General features: G+C 44.8%; 4 protein-coding genes across 4 annotated transcripts in view; 3 read left to right on the forward strand and 1 right to left on the reverse strand.

Annotated features, from left to right (window-relative positions):
• Positions 1 to 5408, forward strand: LOC133843132 (probable cytochrome P450 4aa1). Its single transcript, XM_062276554.1, has 4 exons — positions 1 to 249; positions 3589 to 3772; positions 3836 to 4219; positions 4282 to 5408. The coding sequence occupies exons 1-4, from the start codon at positions 232 to 234 to the stop codon at positions 5235 to 5237; spliced, it is 1542 nt and encodes a 513-aa protein (XP_062132538.1). The 5' UTR covers positions 1 to 231; the 3' UTR covers positions 5238 to 5408.
• On the forward strand, positions 1231 to 1905 carry LOC133843160 (cytochrome c oxidase subunit 6A, mitochondrial). The gene is made up of 2 exons (XM_062276588.1): positions 1231 to 1741; positions 1802 to 1905. The coding sequence occupies exon 1, from the start codon at positions 1360 to 1362 to the stop codon at positions 1678 to 1680; it is 321 nt and encodes a 106-aa protein (XP_062132572.1). The 5' UTR covers positions 1231 to 1359; the 3' UTR covers positions 1681 to 1741; positions 1802 to 1905.
• Positions 5348 to 24533, reverse strand: part of LOC133843101 (muscle M-line assembly protein unc-89-like) — a 23218-nt gene continuing 4032 nt past the window's right edge. The window contains 21 exon segments of the mRNA XM_062276498.1: positions 5348 to 5977; positions 6074 to 6782; positions 6913 to 7090; positions 7159 to 7260; positions 7317 to 7658; positions 7719 to 8234; positions 8291 to 8565; positions 9686 to 9715; positions 9717 to 9896; positions 9898 to 10017; positions 11645 to 11996; positions 12105 to 12516; positions 12755 to 13626; positions 13692 to 13737; positions 15603 to 15771; positions 17121 to 17253; positions 17311 to 18631; positions 19389 to 19476; positions 19840 to 20012; positions 20159 to 20866; positions 22724 to 24349. Of these exon segments, the coding sequence (XP_062132482.1) occupies positions 5715 to 5977; positions 6074 to 6782; positions 6913 to 7090; positions 7159 to 7260; positions 7317 to 7658; positions 7719 to 8234; positions 8291 to 8565; positions 9686 to 9715; positions 9717 to 9896; positions 9898 to 10017; positions 11645 to 11996; positions 12105 to 12516; positions 12755 to 13626; positions 13692 to 13737; positions 15603 to 15771; positions 17121 to 17253; positions 17311 to 18631; positions 19389 to 19476; positions 19840 to 20012; positions 20159 to 20866; positions 22724 to 24349 (8615 nt within the window). The 3' untranslated portion in view covers positions 5348 to 5714.
• LOC133843137 (uncharacterized) overlaps positions 13973 to 24533 on the forward strand; it is a 31622-nt gene continuing 21061 nt past the window's right edge. Inside the window, exons 1-3 of the mRNA XM_062276562.1 lie at positions 13973 to 14190; positions 14258 to 14451; positions 14509 to 15876. Of these exons, the coding sequence (XP_062132546.1) occupies positions 14063 to 14190; positions 14258 to 14451; positions 14509 to 15533 (1347 nt within the window). The 5' untranslated portion in view covers positions 13973 to 14062 and the 3' untranslated portion in view covers positions 15534 to 15876. The remainder of the gene's footprint in view (positions 14191 to 14257; positions 14452 to 14508; positions 15877 to 24533) is intronic.

Consider the following 24533-nt stretch of genomic DNA (forward strand, 5'->3'; position numbering starts at 1 on the left):
GATCCACCATTTGTAAATCGACTTTCGGCGTGAGTGAATGGAACCTTTTCCAACAAGTACTCGCCATTTGGAGTACTAATTGTGTGTTAAGTGGGCGTCGATAATTTTTTTCTGCTAGGCACTGCATGTGTGTGCTCTAAGGACATTCTAAAGACAGTTGTGCAAAACATTGTAAAGTGCAGTGAAGAAACAATTTTTGGAGCTAAATAAATAAACAAATAAAATTACAAGATGATTGTGGAAAAAGTTGTAAGTAAAAGTGATGGGTAAAAAAAATGAAAGTACTCAAAGTTTGAGAACATAATTTCTATTTTTAAATGCTTGCAAAAATAGCCGAAAATAACACATAAACAAAGTTAATTTATAGTAATTTTTCCCAAAACGGAAATTGAATAAAATTAAGTGCAATATGAATAAAGTTGATTTGCCAAATAAGAAAACCGTAATTCAGCAATGCCGTAAAATTTTATTTAGGCATAAACAAATGAAAGTGCTAAATATTGCAGGACAAGAATTGCTATTTATAAATTTATGCAATTTATGTCAGAACTCCCCAAAAATGAAAATTCAATAAAATTAATTGCTTTATGAGTATGCAAATGAGTCGAATTGGTTCATAACTAAAAACGTAATTTAGAAATGGCGTAAGCTTTTTATATTAATATTAAGTTAAAATTCTTTTGAATTCAAGTTCATTATTCAATTGCCTTTTTAAATATTTTTTTGCATGCCTATTGCAAAAACTGGTTAAGTTTTGATGGCCATGTATTTTGTGTTTTTTTTCGGGGATACTTGTGAGTATGAGAGTGTCCGAAAGAAGCTGCTGATAATTTATAGAATTAGTAAGAAATAATCATGTACATTTATTAGTGGATATGTGTGAATTGTTGAGTAAATACGCCAGTTAGCTGCGAATTCTCTCTTTCCAACTCTCTTGCCACTTGTGCTTATGATACCTGATTATGATTGAAACACTCGTACTTAGTATATTGTTAGACAAGTGGATAGATGGATGGATGGCTGGATAAATGGATAGAAAAAGCGGAAGACTCGCTTCACTGACCACAGCAACAACGAAAACAACAACATTCCCCCTTGAAACTTCCTAATTACAAAAACTCTATGTGAGGGCGTCGGCCACGCCCACATCCCACATCCCACACTTGTTGAGCCGAGCCAATGAGAAATTTTCAATCGAGTTGTTTCCGATTCGACTGTACAGGAATGTTTTACTAAGACTAGAACTTTATTTCGAGTAACAAAAAAAAAAATTGAGAATTAGGAAATCGTATATAAAAAGTATAACAAAAATTTGTAAATAAATTCAAACCGAAGAAGATTACTAGGAACTCGAGGATAATGTCGCAGTATTGGGATCGCTATGTACGTCCTGGACTGAATCAGCTGAACTTTAACATGACTTCCTTTGGTGTGAAAGCCACCGGCTCGCTGCTGTGGAAGCGTGTCACATTTTTGGTGGCCACACCAATCGTTGGCCTGTGCATGATTAATGCCTATCGCTCGATCGATGAGGAGAAAAAGGACATCGCCTCCCAACAGCCATTTGTCAAGTACGAATACATGCGTCGTCGCAACAAACGCTTCCCTTGGGGCAACGGGGATCGCAGTCTGTTTCACAATCCCAACACCAATGCGTTGGCCGATGGCTACGAGCTTTAGTGTGGATCGTTCTAATGTTGTTTCATTTATTTTTGGTCATTTTCTATTGACTGGTTTTTTGGTAAGCTTCTAGCTGAAGTTTGTTCGACTCTTGTAAGCGTATTTGTTGCCTTGTCTACAGGTTCGTTGTCAAGTCAGAAGTCAGCCGAGTCGCGTCTTATTTTCGTGCTTTACAAGAAATGCATTTTGACAGCTATGCAAATAAAGCCAATTGAACCAAACAAACACATGTGTATGAAGCAGCTACAACTGTTGCTGTTGCTGTTGCTATTGCTGTGTAGTTGTTGTAGTTTATTTGTGCTGGGCGTGGCATCAAATGCCCATCAACTTTCGCTTTCTGGCCACATATTTTGAAAGTTATGCACCCTAAGCTAGTAATATTTATATTTTGATAACTAATTTGTCATGCTGGGCCTGTACGCGACTTTGATTTCATTATAAACAAAACTGAACTATGCGATAATACTCGCAGCTCACATACAATACAATATAACATAACAATACCATGGGAAATTGACCCTGAATCTGCCAACTTGTGTGGTAAACTCTATGTGTGAATGTGTATTGACATTTTGGGTAAAATGATTTTCTGAAGAAATTGATGACTCGTCGACAGAATAATATATAGAAGCGTGAAAGATTGCAGACGTAAATGAATTTGTTTGATTTGATTCGCATGTCAGATAAAAATAAAACTGTATTCAACAACAAGTTCTAATATATTAAAATGTAAACATGGCCAGACAACAGTGCAGCAATTCATTGAGAGTTAAAAATAAATGTGCATTAATTAGTAAGTTGTTCTTAAAATTATATGTACAATTTCTACAATTATTAATAAGGCTTTGGCCAAAAATGATGTTTATGGGTCAGCAGTAGATTGACTAAATACAGCAGAAACCGGGTAGAAGATATCAATTGAATAAGACATAAAATTGAGCAAAACAAAAAAACAAGAACTTTATGCAGATTTAAGCAAAGTAAACAAATTGGTTATTTTCGTAAAGCACCTATTTTTTTTTTAGACTCATTTAGATTATTATATTATATTATTTAATGCTTTTCTGTTATTTTATGAAATTCATTTAAAAATGTTGGCGTTTTATTTTGCTTTGTGTGATTGTGGACCACAAAACACTTGGCAATGTGGTGAGTGAGTGCTCGTATTTATGTATTTCCGAAATTGTTTGGCGAGTTTGTGGAACAAAACGATAATGTGTGACGCTGGGAAAAACAGAGAGAAACAAAACGTGCGTCCGTGATACATTTTGGGTGATCATCATTAATCAAGATACTTTGTTGTTTGGTGCTGAATGGAGAGAATTCTTGTCAACAGCGGCACAAAGGGCAACAGATACAACAAATGTATCTGTTTTCTTAGTAAATGTATCTGTGCAATTGTGGCGTCCTTGCAGCACATTGCATTCGATTGTTGACTTATTTTTGAGCGTGTGAGCGAGTGTTGTTGTTGATTATATCGCATTAGGGTTGGGTTGTGCGGTATAAAACCTAGACGAAAGCATACAGCTGCCGATATCGCTCATGCGACGTGTTGTCCCAAACAATTCACACCGTTTTGCCAGGCACTTTCGATCACTTTTTAAGTTTATGGATGCGATGTGTTGATGAGTGTTGACGAAAAACTTACGACACTTGCGGCACGAGTTGGCCATAACGATGTTCAGTCTCCACACTCGCTCGCATGCCAGCATGTGCTTATATCTGTGTGTTTGCGCACTCACTATTTGTGAGTGTGTAGCTATTAAATTCAAGTGACGCTCAAAGGGCCAATTGACTGGTGGCTTTTGCAAACAGTTTACGTACTTACCCGCAATTTAACTACCCAATTGGCAAACAAATTAACTGCAACAACTAACATCTTCAACCGCTCTCATTCCTCGTCTATAGTTGGAGCGTGCCACTAAGCTGGAGATGTGCAGCGTGCTCGTTCTGCTCGCGCTCTTGTTGACCGTCTACACATTCTACTCAGAGCTATGGTCGTATTTAAGATCAGTGTTGCTCTCGCTGCGTCTCCAGGGACCGCCATCGTGGCCTTTAATTGGTAACACTCTGCTGATTAAGGAGAAGAATCGTAAGTACTGCTCAGCTCTATAATCTGCCACGTTACGCATACGCCCCGTTTGTCTTGTTATAGTGATGCAAAATCATGTCGCAAAAGCTTTTACGCTCTATGGCTCGCTTATACGCGTTTGGGTGTCATTTCTGCCATTCTTTGTGGTTCTCGAGCCGGAGGATTTGCAAGTCATACTCTCGTCCAAGAAGCACACGAACAAGGTCTTTCTTTATAAGCTGATGCACAATTTTCTGGGGGAGGGCTTGATCACTAGCAGCGGCTCCAAGTGGAGCACACATCGTAAGCTCATCCAGCCTGCATTTCATCACAGTCTGCTCTATAAGTTTATTGACACTTTTGTGGATGCTGCGCAATCGTTGAACGAAATCCTCGATGCCTCCGCCATCAACAAGGACATCAACATTGCTCACTATATGAACAACTGCGTGCTGGACATACTCAATGGTGAGCTCAATTAATCTGCACTTCTTCCCTCTGCTCCTTAACTAATCTCTTTTTTAACACAGAGGCTGTGCTTGGTGTGCCCATCAAGAAGAAGGGCTTGGGCTTGATGGAGGACTCGCCGTTCCGCAAGGGCAAACTCATGATACCCACGCGTTGTCTGCGTCCTTGGCTGCTTTTTGAAAGCGTCTATAGATTCACCTCGCTGGCCAACGATGAGCTCAACCAGAAGAAGCGTCTCAACGACTTCACCCGGATGATGATCAAGCAGCGTCGCCAGCTCATGGCTGAGGCGGGCAACAATAATGTGGAACGCAAATGTCTGCTCGACTCCATGATTGAGATCGCCGATGCCAATGAGGATTTCACCGAGGACGATATTGTCAGCGAGGCGTGCACATTTATGCTGGCTGGCCAGGACTCCGTGGGCGCTTCCGTTGCCTTTACCACTTTTCTGCTCACCCAAAATGCCGATTGTCAGGACAAGTGCCGCGATGAAGTGCAGCGCATATTTGGCCAGAGCAATCGGGCGCCAACTATGAACGATCTGCACGAGATGCGCTATCTGGAGATGTGCATCAAGGAGTCGCTGCGTCTGTATCCCAGTGTGCCTCTCATCGCTCGCCAGCTGGGCGAGGAGGTGCGCCTGGGTGGCCACTCTTTGCCAGCGGGCAGCAATGTCTTTATCTGCCCCTATTCCACCCATAGACTGCCGCACATCTACCCGGAACCACACAAATTTAAGCCGGAGCGTTTTACCGCCGAGGAGGTGGAGAAGCGTCATTCCTGTGCCTTCCTGCCGTTCAGCGCTGGTCCACGTTACTGCATTGGCAACCGCTTTGCCATACTCGAGATGAAGACAATTCTATCGCGTTTATTGCGCAGCTATCAACTGATCCCCGTACCCGGCAAGACAACCATCGAGGAGACGTTTCGCGTCACACTGCGTGCTTCAGGCGGACTTTGGGTGCGATTAAGGCCGCTGGAGCAACAGACAGTACTAGATACGGCAACAGACTAACATATTAGACACAGTTGACACAGTTTACAAAAAATAAGAGACCAGGTTTAGTTGATCCTCTAGAGATTCCCAGGACACCCGCTGGCTTCGTTACAATTAACTTTAATTAGTATGGTAAATAGTTATGCATATAATATATATTATATATTAAATCGATACAAATAATTTAAATATTGTAGCCTTCGTCTAGCCTAAGTGCCATTGTGTGCTGTATGTATGTGGTTGCATTTTGCATTTTGGATTCGGATTCGGATTTGCATTACAATTACAATTAGTTCGCATCCATCTAGTGGATGCATGTAGTATTTATGAGATACAATATTGATATTCGAGAGTGAGTTTCGTACTAGGGCTTTTTGCTGTGCTTCTTCAACACATTGTACACATTTTCAATAATGATAACATATAATCGTAATATTTTTTTAACAATAAAAGAAAAGAACTTAGAGCTTGCATCAAGAAGAAATCATTCGACAGCTAGGACGTGATATGTTTCGTTTCGTTGAATCGATTGATGAGATGTCGCGCACGTGACTCGTGATTTGTTCCCTTCCCATTTCCATTGCCATTTCCACTGCTGTGCCGCTGTGCGCTGGCCACCGTGTGCTGTTGGGCAAGACGCTCGGTTGTCTCGCGGACGCGACTGCTCAGCCGCGTTGGCGTTGCAGCGCGTTGGGGCAGCGGTGAACTGGGCATCGATTGGGTTTGTGTTGGTCGCGCTTTAGTGGCGACAGTTGACACTAAACAACGATAGAAAAAGAGAGAGAGAGAGAGACAGAGAAAGTACATTAATGAATAGCGAATGTGATTACGCAAGGTGCAAGCAAAGTGGTTACGTTTACTAATGTGTCCCACACTCGCAACCTTGGCAACCTTGTTGCTCAAGGCAGCAGCAGTAGCAGCTGGTGGTGGTTTGCCGGATGCAGCAGCTGCACTCGATTGCTGGAAGCGATGCTTCAACTGCGACACTTTCAACTTTGATTCGCACATGAGCTTGCCATGCGGCTTCAGCTTTTCGCGTGCACAGCTATCCTCCAGCGATTTCTTGCGCATCTTGATCGTGTTCGTAAAGTCGGACAGCATGATGGGTTCACCCTTGGCTGGTAATTCCAATGCGGGCACATTGCCTGGCAGCGTATTCGTCGCTGGATCTGTGTGCTCGTTGTTTGCCTTGGCAATCTGCTCGAGCTTGCTCTTGGCCAGCGTCAGCAGTAGTGTCTCCTGAGCACCTAGGCTTCCATTAGAGCATTCACTATAACCGGAATCGCTGCGTTCGCTGCACTGCGATTTATCACGCAGTTTAAGTACATTCGCTGACTTGCGTTTGTCCACTGCAGAGTGTGGCAACTCCACGCTGAAATCGTCTTCCTCCTCGTTCAGCGAAGCCATCTGCTGTGGGTTGCTTACATTCGCGGTGGCCAGCATCCCCAGACCTGAGATGGAGGGACGCGGACTATTGCAGGCGCCCATGGCAATTGCAGAGTTGCGACGCGATGCCGACAACGTGGCCATGCGGCCCAGAGCGCGTATAGCATTGCCAGTTTTCTGAACAAGCGAGCAGCAAGCAAAGCATTGGATCAAGCAAGGCAATGGGGTTAAGTACGAACATAAAACGAAGCAGCAGTTAGGAATTAGCGGGCTTTTTTTTAGCAAGAACTTTTACGTTTCAACTCACCTGCCACTTGCGGCGTATGATGAACTTCTTGAGCTTGTCCGTGCAGATCTTATTGTTGCTGAGATTCTCGTCGTGGCGCTGACACAGCCACTTGGACTCCAAGCACTGCTGGGCAGTCAGACGCTGCTCTTTGCGGTGCACAAGTAGCTGCGAGATAAAGTCCTTGGCCTCCTGTGAGCTGTAAAAAGAACCGGCCAGTTTGAAACAAATCCGTTAAGCTATAAGCTAATATTTGAAGATACTTACACGCAGTCGAAGGCCTCGTCGTCGAAGTCGTAATCAGCGCGAGTAATATTCGAGAAGGTTTCCACATCCGTGTCCCCCATGAAGGGCGATAAACCCGAGAGACTGTAAGAAGCGAAGATTAAAAACAGAAAGGGGTATAATTCTTTTCCTTCACTTACAGCACGTAGCAGATGACGCCCACACTCCACATGTCCGACTTGAAGTCGATGGGTTCGTAGCTAATGATCTCCGGCGGTATAAACTCCGGTGTTCCGAAGAGCACACGCACCGGCGCTTTGGTGTCCAGTCGCTGGGCAAGACCAAAGTCAATGATCTTGATTTGATGGCTTGTGCGCGTATGGCACATAATATTCTCCGGCTTCAGATCCAAGTGCACCACGCTCTGGCTGTGCATGTAGGCAACGCCTTCGCACACCTGTCGCAAAAACAAAATGCAGTCCAGCTCCGTCAGCGTAAAGTCATCGGCGACCACGCGCTCAAAGAGCTCCCCTCCGGTAATACTGTAAGATTGTGAAAATATACATTAGCTGATGGCAAAGTAAAGTAAAGGAAATACTTACTATTCCATGACCATGACAATTTCGCGTGCGCTCTCAAAGGATGCTGCCAGTTGCAGTAGCTTGGGATGCTGCAGCGAACGCATGATGGAAATCTCCTCCAGTACTTTTTGGCGATCGCGCGACTTAATGCACTTGATCACCTTGGCTGCCAGCTGCTGCTCGGGCTGTGCACGTTCCAGCACCTTGTAGACCACACCAAAGCGTCCCTTGCCCAGCTCTTCGATGATCTCGAAGCGTGACTTGAAATCGCCGCCAGATTGCACGCTAATGCTGCTCAGCGCACTTGAAGTTTCTGTGTCTGTAGTTACTGCACTGGCTGCTGGACGCGTGATCTGCACCAGCTCGCTGACTTGGCTGGGTGCACTTCGTCCATGTATGTTCTCTGCGCGCACACGAAATCTGTACTGCAATTGTGGCTGCAGATCCTTGACGGTGTAGGCCAAAGTGTCTACGACACGCGCCACCTGCTGCCAGTCCTTATCACAGTCCGTAGGATTAATCTCCTGCTTCTCAATGCTGTAAGAGAATGTGGGAATTAGTTGACGAGTTGGTGTAAATCGATCTGTACTCACATAAAACCTGTGATCATACAGCCGCCATCGTAGGGCGGTCCGCACCAGGCCACAGCTACACGATCGGGTCCAAGCGATACGCTGGGCGGACCACTGGGCGGCTCCGGGGGTCCTTCGACGGCCACTGAAGCGGCGGCTGCCTCCACGCCGTAATCGTTCATGACTTCCGCCGTGTACTTGCCGCTGTCATCGGCCGAGATGTCGCTTATGTAAAGCGTCGATTGCTCCGCTGTTGTCTCTATGATCACATTGGCGCCCTCAACGATGGCATGACACTGTGTGTGGGAAAAAGGGCTGGGGATTAATACGAGCTTAGGGGCTGGGTTCACTTCGAGTCTGAGTCTGAGTCTAAGTCTGGGCTTGAGCTGGGAGCAACCTTCGAGTGAGCAGCGGCGACCAAACACGTTCAGCTATGCTGACGCCTGGTTATTGATTGTTGTTGCGGTTTACAACAATTACGTGCATACGTCAATACCGCAAACTGATCGTGACACAGTCACAGTGAGTGAGAGAGAGATAGCAAGCGAGAAAGGGAGAGAGAGAGACCCCAACTAACTAACAAACAGTGTTGCCAATTCTCTTACATACTTACTTACTTATAGCGAATGTTCTGAAAATTAAGTACATGATAATATTTCATGTTATATGAACGTATAATTATTATTACGTTGATCATGATCATATCCAGCATTATGATAGTTGCTGTGAATATTATGCCTACATATGGCTGTATTAAAGCTACTTTACTCATTCGATTGCTTTGATTTTTAAAAAAGGGAGAGTGACGGTAATCTATAAAAAAATCTAATCTAGTTTTATTGCTAAACGAAAAATGGAAATATGGGAGTTCCTATCAATGCATGACACATTTATTGCGTTGGGTAATTTTACAAAACGAATGTAAACCAATTATTTGCTCGAGATACAAGCTACTTATACATATATTAATCATTATATAGGAATTTTATAATTTAAAGAACAAATCAATGTATAAGCTTATTCCACATTGAGCGTGAAAATAGCTAAGCCGGCAACACTGTTAATAGCCAAACAAGTGTGTAACGAACGAGACCTGAGATCGAGATCGATCGATGAGATGTAAACGTGCCCATAGAAAGCAAACAAGCTGTGTACAAGCTGTATACAAGCTTTAAGCAACCAGATAGGGCGCAGCTGTAGCTGTGGGGTGACTAGATAATAACTTTGATATGGATCATGGGCATAACAACAATTGCGTTAATCTTCGAGCTGTTGACAGCATTATGCCTAATTAGGTCACATGCCAATAAAGAGCGTCAATTACGCAAGTGAAATCTGCTCCTATCTCAAATATGTATTTGCATAACAATGCCCCTGACGCTTTCTCCAGTTCTTGACGATCGGCAACTGACTTACCGCCTTGTACCAGGTGACTTGTGTATTGGGGGAATGCCTCGAACTGCACGCTCAGCTGCACATGGCCGCCAATTAGTGCGGTGCAATCCTGTGGCCCACGCAGAATGCAGCTATTATTGCCAGCCAGTGGTAAGATGTTATTGTTCTTCGTCTGTTGCTTGGGATTGCTGATGGGTAGTACTAGAAGTGAGGTATAGCTGCGCACAGTGGGGGGAACGTCGCTCAGCGAGATGGGGATGATGCTTCACTTGTAGGCGCAGTTCGCCGCTTTGCGCCAATTGCACGTTTCGCAGGCGCAACAGGCGAATGCCGTTCTCTGGATATGACTCCAACTGCAAAGAGGGAAGACGAAGAGCACAAGTGTTAGTGGTGAGTATTGCAGCTACGCGTGTGTATTGGAAAACTGTTTAAATATTGAGGCTGCCTCAATGGCAAAGTCAACTATGTGTACATGTTCTTGGAACTCAACTCAACTCAATTAATTCGTCTGACGGCGCCAATGGCCAGTGTTGAACTGAGCATGGCGATGACGACGCACCAATTTAACCTTAATGAGAACGTTTTTAGCACAACTAAAAGTCGAGCACTCTCTCTGATTCTGAATCTTCGGGATCGTTTTCAGTTTCGGTTTCGGTTTCGTTTGCCGTTGCCGTTGCTATCGTTGCTATCGTTGACAACAAAAACTTTTACGCTCACTCTCATTGCGCGCGTCGCTTAGCGTCGCTCGCTTATCAGCATTTTATCTACATACTATACATTGTTGATGATATCGATATGCCCCGCAACGATTGTTAACTATATACGGATTCCATACCTGTGACATCTTGCTCCAAAAAAGGGACTGCTTATTGTTATTAGTAAACTATCTAACGCCCGACTGACTAGCCGACTTGCTTGCTTGCCGCTTGAAAGCCATTGAGCGAGTGCTCACACAATCGACTCACTTGCTTGTGTGCTGTTTGCTCTCCGATCGAGGCGATCGAGCATCGCAAGCGAATCGATTCAAAACACAACACACAACGCAACAGATCACAACGCGACTTCGATGACAGTCGCGTCACTTCACAAACGTCGTCGCTTCGTTTGCATGCGTTGCGCATGCCGAGGCATTTTAATCTTTTTGGGGTTTCTGTTTATAATTTCTTATAGCTATTGTTGTGTCTGTTTGTGTGTGTGCAAATATAAGCGTGTATAATGATTGTTGTTGTTTTCGCTGCATATACAACTCTGAACGTTGACAAAGTGTGAACGCAACGCGTTTGTTTGTATACCCGGTAGCCAAAGCTAATGCATTAGGGTATAGCTTATGGTATGGGATAAGTTTGCAAATATGCCGAACGAAGTACCAACATATATCTGTTATCACAAAGTATTGAAATATAATTTTATACCCGCATCACGGCAATTTTATAAAGTTTAACCGCAATATATTCAATTTATTATATAATATAATATAGAATTCATTTATGTAACTAATAATAAGAAAACTCGAACCTTATATATATATATATATATAGGTATAGCCTTGATTATCATATTAAGTATCATATCATTTCGCCTAACATATTTTTCGAAAATTTATTCTGACTAGTATCATAGTTTCATTTGAATATATTCAATAAGAAATTTTGTATTTAAGAGACAACATATGTTTTCTTGTCGGTACCGGGTATTTAGTAGTCGAATTCTGACTTTAACTTTCACACATGTGATGATTATGGCCAGCGGCAAGGCGGTTTCGAGTGCTCCAATGGAGAGCCGGCGAATGCACAAAAATATGAAGACGGCTCATAAAATAAACAATTGAGGTCAGCGCAGCTTCATTAAGCCCTAAAACACAACGATCGGACGAATGTAAAGGGAACTTTCGGCAGCAAAACAAGAGTGTAAACAAGTTATGGATGTGGCTATGACAAATTTTTGGGGGTCAGTGTGTTGAATGTGTTAGCGTCTACGCACCGTCATGTTTTGTGAGTCATCCTTGATGAGTTTTCCATTGAGATACCATTCGGCGTCCGCTTCGCAGGGGTAAACACGCGCATAGAAAAGAGCTTCCGCTCCTGATGCACAAACCACGGGCAGCGGTGATTTGAGCAGCTGAATGCTTTCATCGGTCCGTGAGAGATCTCGCTCCAGCACACACAGCTCTCCGGAGCTGCGACAGTCAAAGTCGCAGCCGCTGTCATCATCATCATCATGATCATCATCATCAGTATGGGACGTGTACACCTGACAGCTGTAGATGCCCGAGTCAATGTCAAAGGCATCGTTGATGCGCAGACAGAGACAGCCATTGCCATGATCGATGTAGCTGCAAAGAAATAACGATACACATGTGTTTGAGATACAAATGTATTTAAATATAAAGTGCTGGCATTCACAGCACATGTGCGGCTCAGTTTATGAGCTCATTTCTCACTTGAACTCCTCGCTGTCGGGCAGAATTTCGCCATTGCGCAACCAGACGTAACTATAAGGTTCACTACAATCGATCGTACAGCAGAGATCGATCACCTCGCCCTCCACAGAATGTGTGAGCTCGGGCAGATGATCCACAATGCTGGCCGGTTGACGTTGAACATCAATATTTGACTCATGGAACTTCACATCGATGGAGCTAACCAAGGGATCGTGATTGCCGCTGATAATGCAGGTGTAATTGCCCTCATCCGCAATGGTTACATTGTCCACAAACAGTATTGCCTCTTCCTCCTGCAGCACAATGTGCACACGGTCCGAGGGTTCCAGCTCAATGTTATTGTGATAGAACCGCACCGAGGGCACCGACGAGCCGCGGAAGCCGCTTGCTAACGCCATGCGACCGCCAATAGCTGAAATATTCACAGGTAATACAATTTAATGAAATGAAAATTATTCTTAAGGTTCGAAATTGTTCCATGTAAAAACAAAACGATTTTATTATAATGGTTAATAACCAATTTAATAGCTATTTTATTTTGTTGAGAAACAATAACCTTCGGTAATACTGTTTTGTTTACATAAAACTAATAATAAGTTTTAGTCAATAATACTAAGCTGGTTATTAAACGCAACAAGAAAGTGAATTACCTGTAGATGGTCCCATGATACGTCTGTACAAATAGGCATTACGTCGCGAGGAGGAAGCGCGCACACTTCTCGCCGAGGGCGACTTTGAGTAGCGGGAACTGCTGATCACGTCCAGGCGAGCCGTGGCCTCAATGCGCCCAAAGTCATTCTCCAACGTGATGCGATAGAGACCGGCATCATCAAAGCCCACTTCATCGATTTCAATGAAACGCAGATCGTCCACTTCCTTGACATGAATGCGTGGCGTTGGTGTTACAATCAGGCCATCCTTATCCCAGGTAGCCCATGGCGATGGATGTCCAGCAATAGCGCACTGGAAGCGCACACTGTCGCCTTCCTCAACGACACGATTGTAAGGAATGGCTAGGAATTTGGGCGCCGTTATGCAGCGTGCATCGCTGCGCCGGCGTTCCACAGATCCCATTGTCAGATCGATGCTGCTGTTGCGGTAGGAAAGTCGCATTGGTGAAAAGCTTCGGTTTGGTGTCGAGCGGGGCGTGGAACGTGGCGTTGAATGGGCCGAGAGCAAGGCACTTGGACGTGCCAGCTGTCGACTCAGCATATTCTCCTTCTCCTCCGGCACATCAACAATGATGCAGGCGGACGATAGTGTGCGGCCCACCGAGTTCTTGGCCACACAAGTGTATTCACCCTCATCCTCGGGGTACACGCGTGGTATACTTAATGTGGCCTTAATACCGTCGTATGACATTACGTAGACTCTATCGCTGGGTATGACGTGACCATCCTTTTCCCATATTATATACGGCTCCGGCATGGCTTCCACATGACACTCCAATGATATGGCGTCTCCGTCACAGCAGCGAAGATTGCGCAGGTTACGCACGAAGCGCGGCAAAGTTTCAATATTGCTGAATTGAGGTAAATGGTAAACATTAACACTTCAAACAATAACTAACAGTGGGTATTTACTTACCCATGGCGTGTATGAACCTTGTCCATGCGATTTTCTTTAAGTATATCTGTAAAAATAAAACATTTTAATATCTGTTGCAAACATTTTTAGATATTCATTTGGCGCCAACTATATACTGTTCGTACACAACAGTTGAGCACCGTGAACGCGAGCGTGATGGTGTTTTCACCACAAGCAGTGAGCAGCTTTCGTCAATCTATTTATAGAAGTCTGTATGGCCAATTAAAAAATAACTATAGTTTTAGTATATTTTTTGATGTACAGCAGTATTTTCCTAAATTTAACACGCGGTCACACTATTTTCGAACCATTCTTGATACGCGTTGGAGTTTTTGCTTGTTTTCAAATTAATTTTTCTGTAATTTTTTAAAATGCGGGGCTTAGTAATTGTGCCCATGGACTTAGAACCTGGTTTCCGCAAAGCAACCATACACAATATACCCACAGTCAATCATGGAATGGTATTCAACTACTTTGCAGAAGTGGCTGACAAACAAATGTAAGCATTTCCTTCCCGCCTTTTTTGCATACAACAAGTTGTTAATTTTATATTTCTTTAACAAAAGCTCAACAGATAGCAATGATCTCTTAATAGACTATGTGCATTTGCGCCGTCAGGACGATATATGCGATTTGAAAGCATTAGTATTCTCCGCAGCCGACTTTGCCAATACGGAAACACATGCGAATGTTGTCCTCAAAATCAGTGAAGGCTCCAATGGTATTCGGGAAAGTCAGTGCAGTCTTTGTCCCAGAGAAGGTAAAAAGCTAAACTACAAAATCTCTGGCAAATAATTGTTCTATACTTCTGCTGTAGCTGTTTGCATACACATTGTGGCGTTCATATTTTGGCTACAAAACAAGAGCACAGATACAAGATCAACAGCTGTTGTGGAATTCTGGGGCAATGAACTGGAAGCTTTGGTGCATCCCGAACCATCCAAAGCCATACGAATTTGTGACATGGTAAGGGATGCTGATCTGCCCACGGATGTGGATCTTGATACATCAAACGAAGGCGAAGAACGTGCATTTTTAGAGTCTGTTTTGGAGGAACTGGCCATCTGCGGACGGGATTCTGCATTGTATCGACAGTGCGTGGAGACAACCGACGAATTCGAGGCAATACTTATGCATCACGTGTTGCTAAAGGTGACCGAGTACAACATATTCGATGTGCACAGTTTTATGCAGCACATGGAGATACAGGCTCAGAGTGGACTCTTTGAGAGCCTCAGCGAGGTGACGAAAACACAGTACAAGTCGAAGTTATGGATAGAGGCGCAATATATGCGCATACGCTGCTCCATGATGCAGTTGATTATCTCACGCAAAACACAAGCGGACGACGAACATTTGTTCAATATGCTCTTCTGCAAGGGTCGCGACGAAAAGCCCGAGGAGCGAGTGCAACTAAAGCAACACAAGCGCTTCATATTGAAGCAGACGGAGAGATTGGAGAGCAAGGAGTATATAGAGTGTGGTTTATTGCTCCACGAAAGCTATCCTTTCCTATGTGCATCACCAGACGGTATAACGGACGATCATATTGTGGAAATCAAAGCGCCCAAGACTGAGGAGGATTTCGAAAAATACCTCGAGGCACGCGAAACCATTGCTCCCAAGTATATGGCTCAAATTCAAATACAAATGTTTCTGGCGAATGTAAAGAAGGCGCTTTACTGTGTGCTCAGTCCCACATTCGAAACGAACGGAGCCCTGCATTACGTTTGGGTGCAAGCAGATCCCGAATATTTAGCCAGCCTGCTGAGCATGGCCGATGAGTTCTGGAAAGATGTTGTCTATCCACGACTCTTGAGCATATATCCACAAACATTGTGACATCGATTATATGGATAAGTTTACTCAACCTGCAACAGCTAGTCAATAGATTTAAGCAATTGAACTCACCTTTGGCGAAGATTTGAAGTGAGATTACAGCCTTTGTCTCCCCATGACAATTGCTGGCAATAACTGAATATGTGCCGGTAAAGTCCAATTTGGCGCTGGGTATCTCCAAGCGATACTCCGGTCCGTCGCCAATGCGTCGAAAATGCGGTGCGTCCTTGTAATATTCCGGCTGCCAATAAATAACAAAGAAATAAAATGAGAATTCTTATGAAAAATCAGCGGTATAGAAATGCAGCTACAAGGATCGTCACAACGAACTGAATGCATGAATCATGTAAGTCGTCGTATATGTTCTTATTGTTAACTGATTGCTGTCGATGTTAATGTTGTTGTTGTTGTTTTTCTTGTTGCTGTGCACAGCACATGTCCATATAAGCACAAAATTTAATTTTGTGACTTGCAATAGGTAAAACTGGTATATGGAACTCGTCTGTCCATCCGTCTGTCTGTCTCGTTGTCTCTGCGGTTCTCTGTGTGTTGCCCACCCTGACCTCCTGCTTCCTTGGTACATACAGCAGCGGCACGATTGTGGCTAATAATTTTTCGCTAGTTGCCAGTTTGCAAGCTTTTGAGCTTTGAGCATTTTCTCGTTGCCTTTTTGGCTCTGTAATCGTAATTGTTTTTTGTATCGCAACAACAAGCTTGTCATTTGATATGGGTTGAACTTGAATTAGCGTTTGACAGCAGATCGCAGGCTTTATAAGAATCCAAACTGCCCATGTCTGTCTTTTATGTGTGCGTATGTGTGTGATTGAATGTGTGTGTGTGTTATGGATTGTATAACCAGCGCTACATGTGACGCAGTTGTCTGGTAATCCGAGTAAAGATGCGAAGCAACTGCATCTGCTACAAGTGCTTTGTTTGTGCCCTTGCCAAGCTGCTCAGACATTGAGGAGCAGCGTCAAGTTCAGCTCTAATCGGTGGTCAGCTAACTTTTTACCTTCACTACACTTTTGATTTTCTTTCGCTTTTCTGGAGCACACTTTGCGCGTTTGCAGCGAATCAATTAAAAATTAATTTTAAAATTTATCCGAACGAGCAACTGAACTGTAACAACTGTTCAGTTGATTGCCACTTTTTTAAGTATTTATAAGCAATTACTGCGGAAATAAATATGGAAATTGTAGTTCGTTCTATTTCCTGATGCCGAATAGGGCCCACATTGAACCCAAGACGTTGCGACGTCTACTGTAAATGTTCCGCTATGAACTTTTGGTGTTGGCGCACTTGCACTTGATTTTAACTGCGGAGACTGTGACGATAACTGCGACCCACATTTGCTGGCGCCGTAAATGCAACTGCAACTGCAACTCGATTTTAACGAGCTGCGCAAGCGCTGCTTAAAGTCGCTGCCGCTATCGTTGCTGACGTCACAATTCATAGCGAGTGACTAAGAGAGCTGCTGTAGAATGTGTGTTCGACTGTGCGATACCCGCTATTCATTTAAAAAGATCATATATCGATTTGGCGATGCTTCTTTCTGTGTATTACCCCGGGTATTATGAATAAACGACTCACATTGAGAAAATCACGCAGCCAAACAACTTCGGGCTTGGGATCGCCGACAACTTCGCAGAAGATAATGACATTGTCGCCCTCGTAGGCCTCACTGGAGCGTGGCTTAACAACGAACAGCGGCTCCTTGGAGTACCTGATGAAATAAACATAATTTAATGATCTGCTGAACAGGATTAATGCGTGTACTTACGGCATATCGTTTGTCTTGATACTGGGTATTTCGAGTGAGCGGGACGGTGTGGAAACTGTGTCGTTCTCCTCGATTGCCACACGGCAAATGGTCTCCACCTTGCCCACCACATTGGAGGCGACACACACATAAATGCCCGCATCGCGTGGCGTTGCCTCGGCAATAATCAGCTCCACAAAGCCGGTGGAGTCAAGTGTAGCAGATATGCGACGGCTGGGACGTAGTCGCATGCCATTGCGATGCCAGGTGACACCCACAGATGGATAGGCTTCGACTTTGGTGGACAGACGAATTTCGCTGCCCTCGCGGAACACATAGAATGGGTCGAGTGGCACATAAAAGTCTGGAGAAATGTAAGCTCTGATGCCTTTGTCTACCACTAGAACGCTGTGGCACGAGACGGAACCCAACTCGTTTTTGGCCGTGCACGTGTAATCTCCGCTGTCGTCTAATGTGGTGGCTGCAATTTCCAGCGTAAAGAACTGTCCCTCGGCAGTGATCAGATGCCTTCTGTCGCTGACAATGAGTTGGCCGTCCTTGTACCACAGTATCTCTGGCGTGGGATAGCCAACGATCTGGCAGGTGAGACGCACCGGATAGGTGACCTGTACACGACGATCCCTCAAGCGCATAGTAAAGATGGGTAGGGATTCGCCTAGTTCAGCTGGATGGCGTCCGTGTGCGATTTCCTTCAGACGCGAATCTGCTTCGTATAGTCTGGGATCAGAGACGACCTGTAGACGAGCAAAGGTGGAAACCCGTCCCTTTGAATTGGTTGCTTCGCAGGTGTAGCGTCCCGAATCCAGCTCGACGACAGTGGCAATGGTCAGGGCACAAGTGGAGCCAATCTGTCGTATCTTAACGCGATCGGAACTGCTGCTCAGTTGAATACCATCCTTGTACCAGGTGATCTGTGGACGTGGTGCGCCACGCATATTGCACTGCAGAGTGAACGAGGAGCCTAGCAACGCCTTCACCTGACCCGGCAATATCTTGACAAACTCTGGCAGACACTCGACGCCGCCTACTTGCAATGCAGAACTGGTCTGGACCGCGGGACCCCAACCATAGCGATTCTTGGGTGTCACACGGAAATGATATTCCACATTGGGCTTCAGATTGAAAGCGTCAAATGAGTTGATAGGTGTGAGGCCCAACTCACGCCAATAAGCGCCGCCTTCGTGGCCCACAATCCAAGCCTCCACCTTGTAGGCAATTACAGGTGCGGAGTTCGCACTGACGGGCTTGCCCCAAGACAGTGATATGTGCGTAGGACCCGAGTCAACCACAAGAGGTTCCGTTGAGATGCAGCCAGGTGGATCTATATTGAAAGAGAAAAATCAAACGCAAAACGCCCCGGAGAAATATATATTTTATTTTCTTGTTTTTCGACTACGTAAATGTATAAGCTGGATTGCTGTGCTCTATATAATACGCTATTTATACCATAATAAAAATAAATAAATCAATAAATTGTAAAATAAGTCAATCGTTCAGAAATACTAACAAAAGCTAAATACACGGATAATTTGATATGTTCTTGTGGTTGTGGTTCGGTTCAGTTTCGGATTTAGTTTTTGGTTATCAAGCATTCAATAATCTCACAGGAAATTGCTTTTGAGAATTTTCTTGACTAGTGTCATAGAAGCCAAACAAGTTAGAGCTGAAGCGATCTGTAAAATCCAATATCAAATAAAGGATGAAAAGGATTTAAGCTAATTAGAAATACCGTAGTAAAACACATCATAGGTGAACAAAATTTAGATATGGAACACAAATTTATCCGTGAACGGATTAGATTTACTTTTCTTTGGGACTCTCAAATTACGGACAAATAGTGAGCTAACATTGAAAAAATGGAAAGACTACTATCAAAAGGATATAATTTAACAAAACAAAATAAAACCCGGTAGGAGACAAGAACAAGAACAAGACAAACGATCTAATCAGAAACGAGCGATCAAATACCAGGAAATAAACAAATGATACACAAAACATACATATATTGCGCGAGAAGAGCACAGCTATACAAGGAATATGGGCATACTTTCGAATGAGTGAATGGAACAATAACTTACCTCGGAAATACGAAGTCTCGCTGTAACTGTCCAGGGGTTGGCCCCAGCGTGGTTGCGTTGGAGTTTCAGAGCGAGCGCGTGGGTTGACCTATAAGTTTGTTTATTTGTTGTTGTTGTTTTTTGTAGTCAGAACGATATAACATAGTTGTATTATTATTATTTGTTTGTTGAATGAACACATAGAGTCGTGAAAGTAGACTTAGAATAAATCATTGGTGCTTTTAAAAGGGATGCGTTTTAATTTGTGGCGTAAAACAATATAAACATTATTGAATAAGGTTTATTCTTTCTTTTTGGGCGTTTTAATCTAGAAAAGCAAATAGAAAAAAAGAGAAAAGATAAAAGCATATGGTTAGGTAAGCAAAAGCATTAGGAACAATTAGGAACAGCCACAGCACAATAACAAGAAGACAGAAAGTGATCGACCCAGTTTAACAGAAAGAGTACAAACCGTAATGGTAACGAATATTCTGTCCGTTCCAAAGTCGTTGCGAGCAACAACGAAATAGGTGCCGGAATCGGAGATCTGCGACTTTTGCACAGTGAATCTGGTGTAGTCATCGGATACCTCTTTGCTCACACGATCCGACTGTGTAATGTCCTTGGTGCCCTTCATGAACACCACTAAGAGCAAGGGAAAAATATGTTATTAAATTAAAATAGTTCAATACAACACTACTGAAGTAAACTAAAGCTCAAGCCAAGAAACTGTCTCCGAACTTTAAATTAAACATTGGCATGAGAACTCATTATAAAACTATCGGACTTACACTTTGGCTTGGGATCGCCCGCAATACGGAAGGAGAGCGAGAAAGGATCGCCAACAGCAATCTTCATTTCGGTTTCGGGTCTCGACAGGAACAATGGCGGACGCTCGTTCTTCTCTGCACCAACAGCGACATCGATGTTCACATGGGATTCAATGCGTCCAAACGCATTCGAGGCGAGACAAGTGTAGGTACCCTCGTGCTCGGCTCCAGCATTCGTGATGGCCAGCGTATATACGCCGCGGTCATTGAGTGTTGTCACATTGGGACCATCGACAGTTCGGCGATCGCGAATCCATTTCACCTCAATGGGTGTGCTGGACTGCATAAACTCTGCCGAGATGGCAACGGTGCCGCCATTGCAAACAGTTTGATTACCCAGCGGGGTAAGGAAGTGGGGCTTGTTGGGATCGCGATGGAAGAAACCGTGCGTCTTCTCTTGCGTGAATTTCTCGCGTCCCTTAAAGTCCACCTGATGGGTCATCTTATTCTTGGCACCTTCATTGGTGGCCACACAGGCATAAATGCCTGAATCTTTCTCCGTTGGATTGCGTATAATGAGCTTGGAGTAGCCATCGGCCTGATCGATCTGTTGATACTTGGCATCGTTGGAGATGATGTCGTTGCCCTTCATCCATTCTATCTCAGGACGTGGTTGACCACGCACGCGACAATCCAGAACCAACTCATTCTCATTAAGAGAATACGTGTCTGCAAGTACAGGGAGCAATATTAATTGTGGTTGATCGAATAGATTAAGAAGGAATGAAAGCAGTTAGCACAGCAAACAAGTAAAATAAGATTGTGCAAGCGAAGCAAAGGTGTTGAAGGAGTCCTTGGGCTACCTCGAATTGGCTGCGCAAATGTGCTCGGTAGCGAAGCCTCTCGGAAATGCTTGTAAACCCGCAGCTGGGCATGACTAAGGCTCTCGCCAAAATCGTTGATTGCGGAGCAAGTGTAGTTGCCGCTATCTTCGGCAACGGCCGCAAAAATCTCCAGCGATGCCTCGCCATGTTGATAAACTATCTGATAGCGGGTATCCTTGGGCAAAGGTTTGTGATTCTTCAGCCACTCAATGTGTGTGTTCTCATCACCGGACACTGTGCAGAGCAGACGCAGATTGGAGCCCTCTGATACTGTGCGATCATGCAAGTAAGTGTGGAACAGTGGTTTGGAATTGGTGACGCTGCGAATTACGCGATTGCCAGCACGCTGCAATTCCCCGTTTCCATTCACATGCATTTCGGAGTGCGGAGAATCATCGACCAGGTCGCGTGGCAAGGATTGTGGCAAGTATTGCGAATGTGATTGCTCCTGATCGTTGGAAATAAGACGTTTGAGGTCTGCTGCCCGAATGCAGCAGCTAATCGAGTCAATGTGATCATCGTGTTCAGCGTAGCAGGCAAATATACCACAGTCCGAAGATATAGGATTGCGTATGATCAGTTTACGTTCGCCACCTGGTTCATCTACAACCCTATAACGATTGTTGCATATAGTATGATCATCGCGCATCCAGCTGACATTGGGACGACCATGTACCTGACAACTCAGCACGATCTCGTTACGCTGTGCATCATAGCATTCTGCAAATAAATCGTTAAACTGATTAGCACTACACAACATTAGTTAATCATCATTTCGACTTACTCTTAATACCCCCCACAAAACTCTGGGGCAACTGGCCGCTCGATTCATCCAACACCGTCAGCTGACCTGAGCTCTCCACAGTCTGCTTGCTGTTCTTCACCACACATCTGTAGTGTCCACTGTCCTCGGCACGTGCGTCGTAAATCTCCAGACTAATGGCCCCATTTATGTTGTAGATTTTATGACGAGCATCCTTTGTAATACGTTCGTCGTCCCTCAACCAATGTACATCTTCAATGAATCCCGTGACATAGCAGATGAGCTGCGCCTTGTTGCCACTGCTGATGGTCATTGTCTTAAGACTCGTCTCCAGATTCAAGCGCAACTTGGCCTCTCTCGACTTGGCCTTGGACACAGCAGCTGCACTTTCCGTCACAGCACTCGACTGAGTTTCCTTGAGATCCTCAATCACTTGATTAGTTGTTCGTTTATCGACGGTGCGTTCTCTAATATAATCTGACGCCTGCACAAACTTGCTAATCTTCATCTGACCGTTTTCACTCTCCGCATAGCAAGTGTAAAGTCCGCTGTCCTCGCTGCCAAAGGAAGTGATGGTCAACTGCTTGACGCCATCCGCCTGCTCAGCATAGATGTATTTCGAACCCTCAAGGGGCAGCAGGGTGTTGTCGCGTTGCCAAGAGATTTGTGGCTTGGGACTGCCCGACACCTTGCACTCGAGAGTAAGACGATTGTTTTGGGAATGATATGCATCTAGAATGGATGACGACACAAAATAGACAAGGCACAAGACAAGATGAAACATAGATCCGGCAGAAATTTCCTGGTTAGTCTTAGACTTAGAAAGAGGGGAACTTAAGTGCATACCTTAAATTTCACGTGGACAGCTAGCAAAATGAATGCATAAATGAAGTACATCTAGGAGCTACATCTATAGCTAACTTAAGCCTTTGCGCATACCTTTGATGCCCACTGTGAAAGTGGGAGTGATAACCTCAGCTTTACCCGTACTGTAAACGAACAGATTACAAGTGCTAACGATCTCATTCTCAAGTCCCCGCACGCGAAGTGTATACTCGCCAGCCTCTTCCTCCGTAACACCTACTAGATTGAGCCAGGCAATGCCATCCTGCATAGACATCTTGCTCTTGGGCCCAAAGGCAATAGGTTGATCGCCATGGAACCATTTGGCTGTGGGCTCGGGTCCATCGATGTTAACCATCCATTTTACATTACTGCCCGATTTTACGGTACGATTGGAGAGGAAGTTTCGGAAGTACAGGCGCTTCTTTAGATCTGGTGGTGGGGGCACTTCACGCCTGGATCCGCCACCTTCCTCATCTTGGGCGGCGCCCTTCTTCTTGCGCTTCCTTTTCTCAGTTGGTGCACCTTCTCCGCCTTCAACTGCCTCCTCGCCCTCAGCTGGTGCTTCTTCACCTTCTTCTTCTTCGGTGGTTGGCTTGGCTGGAGGTCTACCCTCCCTTGGAGGTGATGTAGGTCGCACACGGACACGTGGTTCCACGGTGACCATGTGCACGATTTCCGTTTGACCCTCACGATTTTCAGCTTGGCAAACATATTTGCCGCTATCGGAAGCCTTGGGATAGCTGACAAACAACTCCGAGGTGCCATCATCGTGATCCACCTGCTGATATTTCTCGCTATTCTCAATCTTAACGCCATCCTTGAACCAGGTTACCGCTGGCGTTGGCAATCCTCGCACATGCACGTCCAACTGCAATTCATTGATCTTGCCGTGCAGTGTATCCTTGATGTTACGCGTAAATGTTGGAGGCACATCACCCGTGCCAGGATTTTCATAGACTTCGAGCCTACACGATGTTGATGCCTCACCGGATTCGTCGCGTCCCCAGCACTTGTACTCGCCGTTGTCCTCGGGGGTTGCACTGTTAATCTCCAGAAGGCACAAGCCCTCGCTATAGCGTCCGCGCATCTTGGGACCGTTCTGAATTTGTTCTCCATCCTTGAACCACTTGACCTGTGGCTCCTTCGCCTCTAAGAAGCAGGATATCTTCACCTTAGATCCCTCGGCTACCACACGATCTCGCATCGACGTGCTAAAGTGTATGGCAACGTTCTTCTCGCGACGTTTGCTTGACATGCTCGCCGTGTCTGAAGCATAGTCCGTGACCGATGCAGTCGCCTCCTCCTCAGGTTCATCCTTCTTACGACCACGACGCTTTCCCTTTTCCTCTTCACCCCCCTCAGCAGCAGCTGGTTTGGGAGCGGGCTTCTCCACCTCCTTAGGACGCATTAGACTCTTGTCGGCATGGAACACACCATGAATATTGTCCGCAATGTGCGAGGCTTTACCCTCGAAGAGCACATAATGGGAAATTTCCATTTTGCCAGCACGACTTTCCGCCTTGACAACATACTTGCCCGAGTCCTTGTTGTCCGGCCGATCGATGATCAACTCACAGGTGCCATCCTGATGCTCGATAAGCTGAAAGCGGCCACCACTCTGTATCTCTATGCTGTCCTTAAACCATTGCACCTGCGGTGTTGGCTGACCACGCACCGCAGTCTCCAGAATCAACTCATTGGAGTTAAGATGATAGGTCTCTGTGAGTGAGGCGTGGAAGGTGAACCATTAATAGTTACATAAATACGCAACAAGTAACAAAAGAAGAGACATGGCCAATAGCATTGCGTAATCAGCAACAATCGGTGGACAGACAACGACATTGCTTTGATCTATTCATAGATCCGTTTAGACAATGAGACGACACGACATGGTAAACAAGTA

The sequence above is a fragment of the Drosophila sulfurigaster genome, chromosome 3 (assembly GCF_023558435.1).
Source record: "Drosophila sulfurigaster albostrigata strain 15112-1811.04 chromosome 3, ASM2355843v2, whole genome shotgun sequence".
NCBI classification, from domain to species: Eukaryota; Metazoa; Arthropoda; class Insecta; order Diptera; family Drosophilidae; genus Drosophila; species Drosophila sulfurigaster.

Coding starts and splice junctions, on each gene's coding strand:
- LOC133843160 (XM_062276588.1), top strand. CDS start 1,360: ATGTCGCAGTATTGGGATCGCTATGTACGTCCTGGACTGAATCAGCTG.
- LOC133843132 (XM_062276554.1), top strand. Junction 3,773..3,835: donor GCTGATTAAGGAGAAGAATC/GTAAGTACTGCT, acceptor GTCTTGTTATAG/TGATGCAAAATCATGTCGCA. Junction 4,220..4,281: donor CGTGCTGGACATACTCAATG/GTGAGCTCAATT, acceptor TTTTTAACACAG/AGGCTGTGCTTGGTGTGCCC.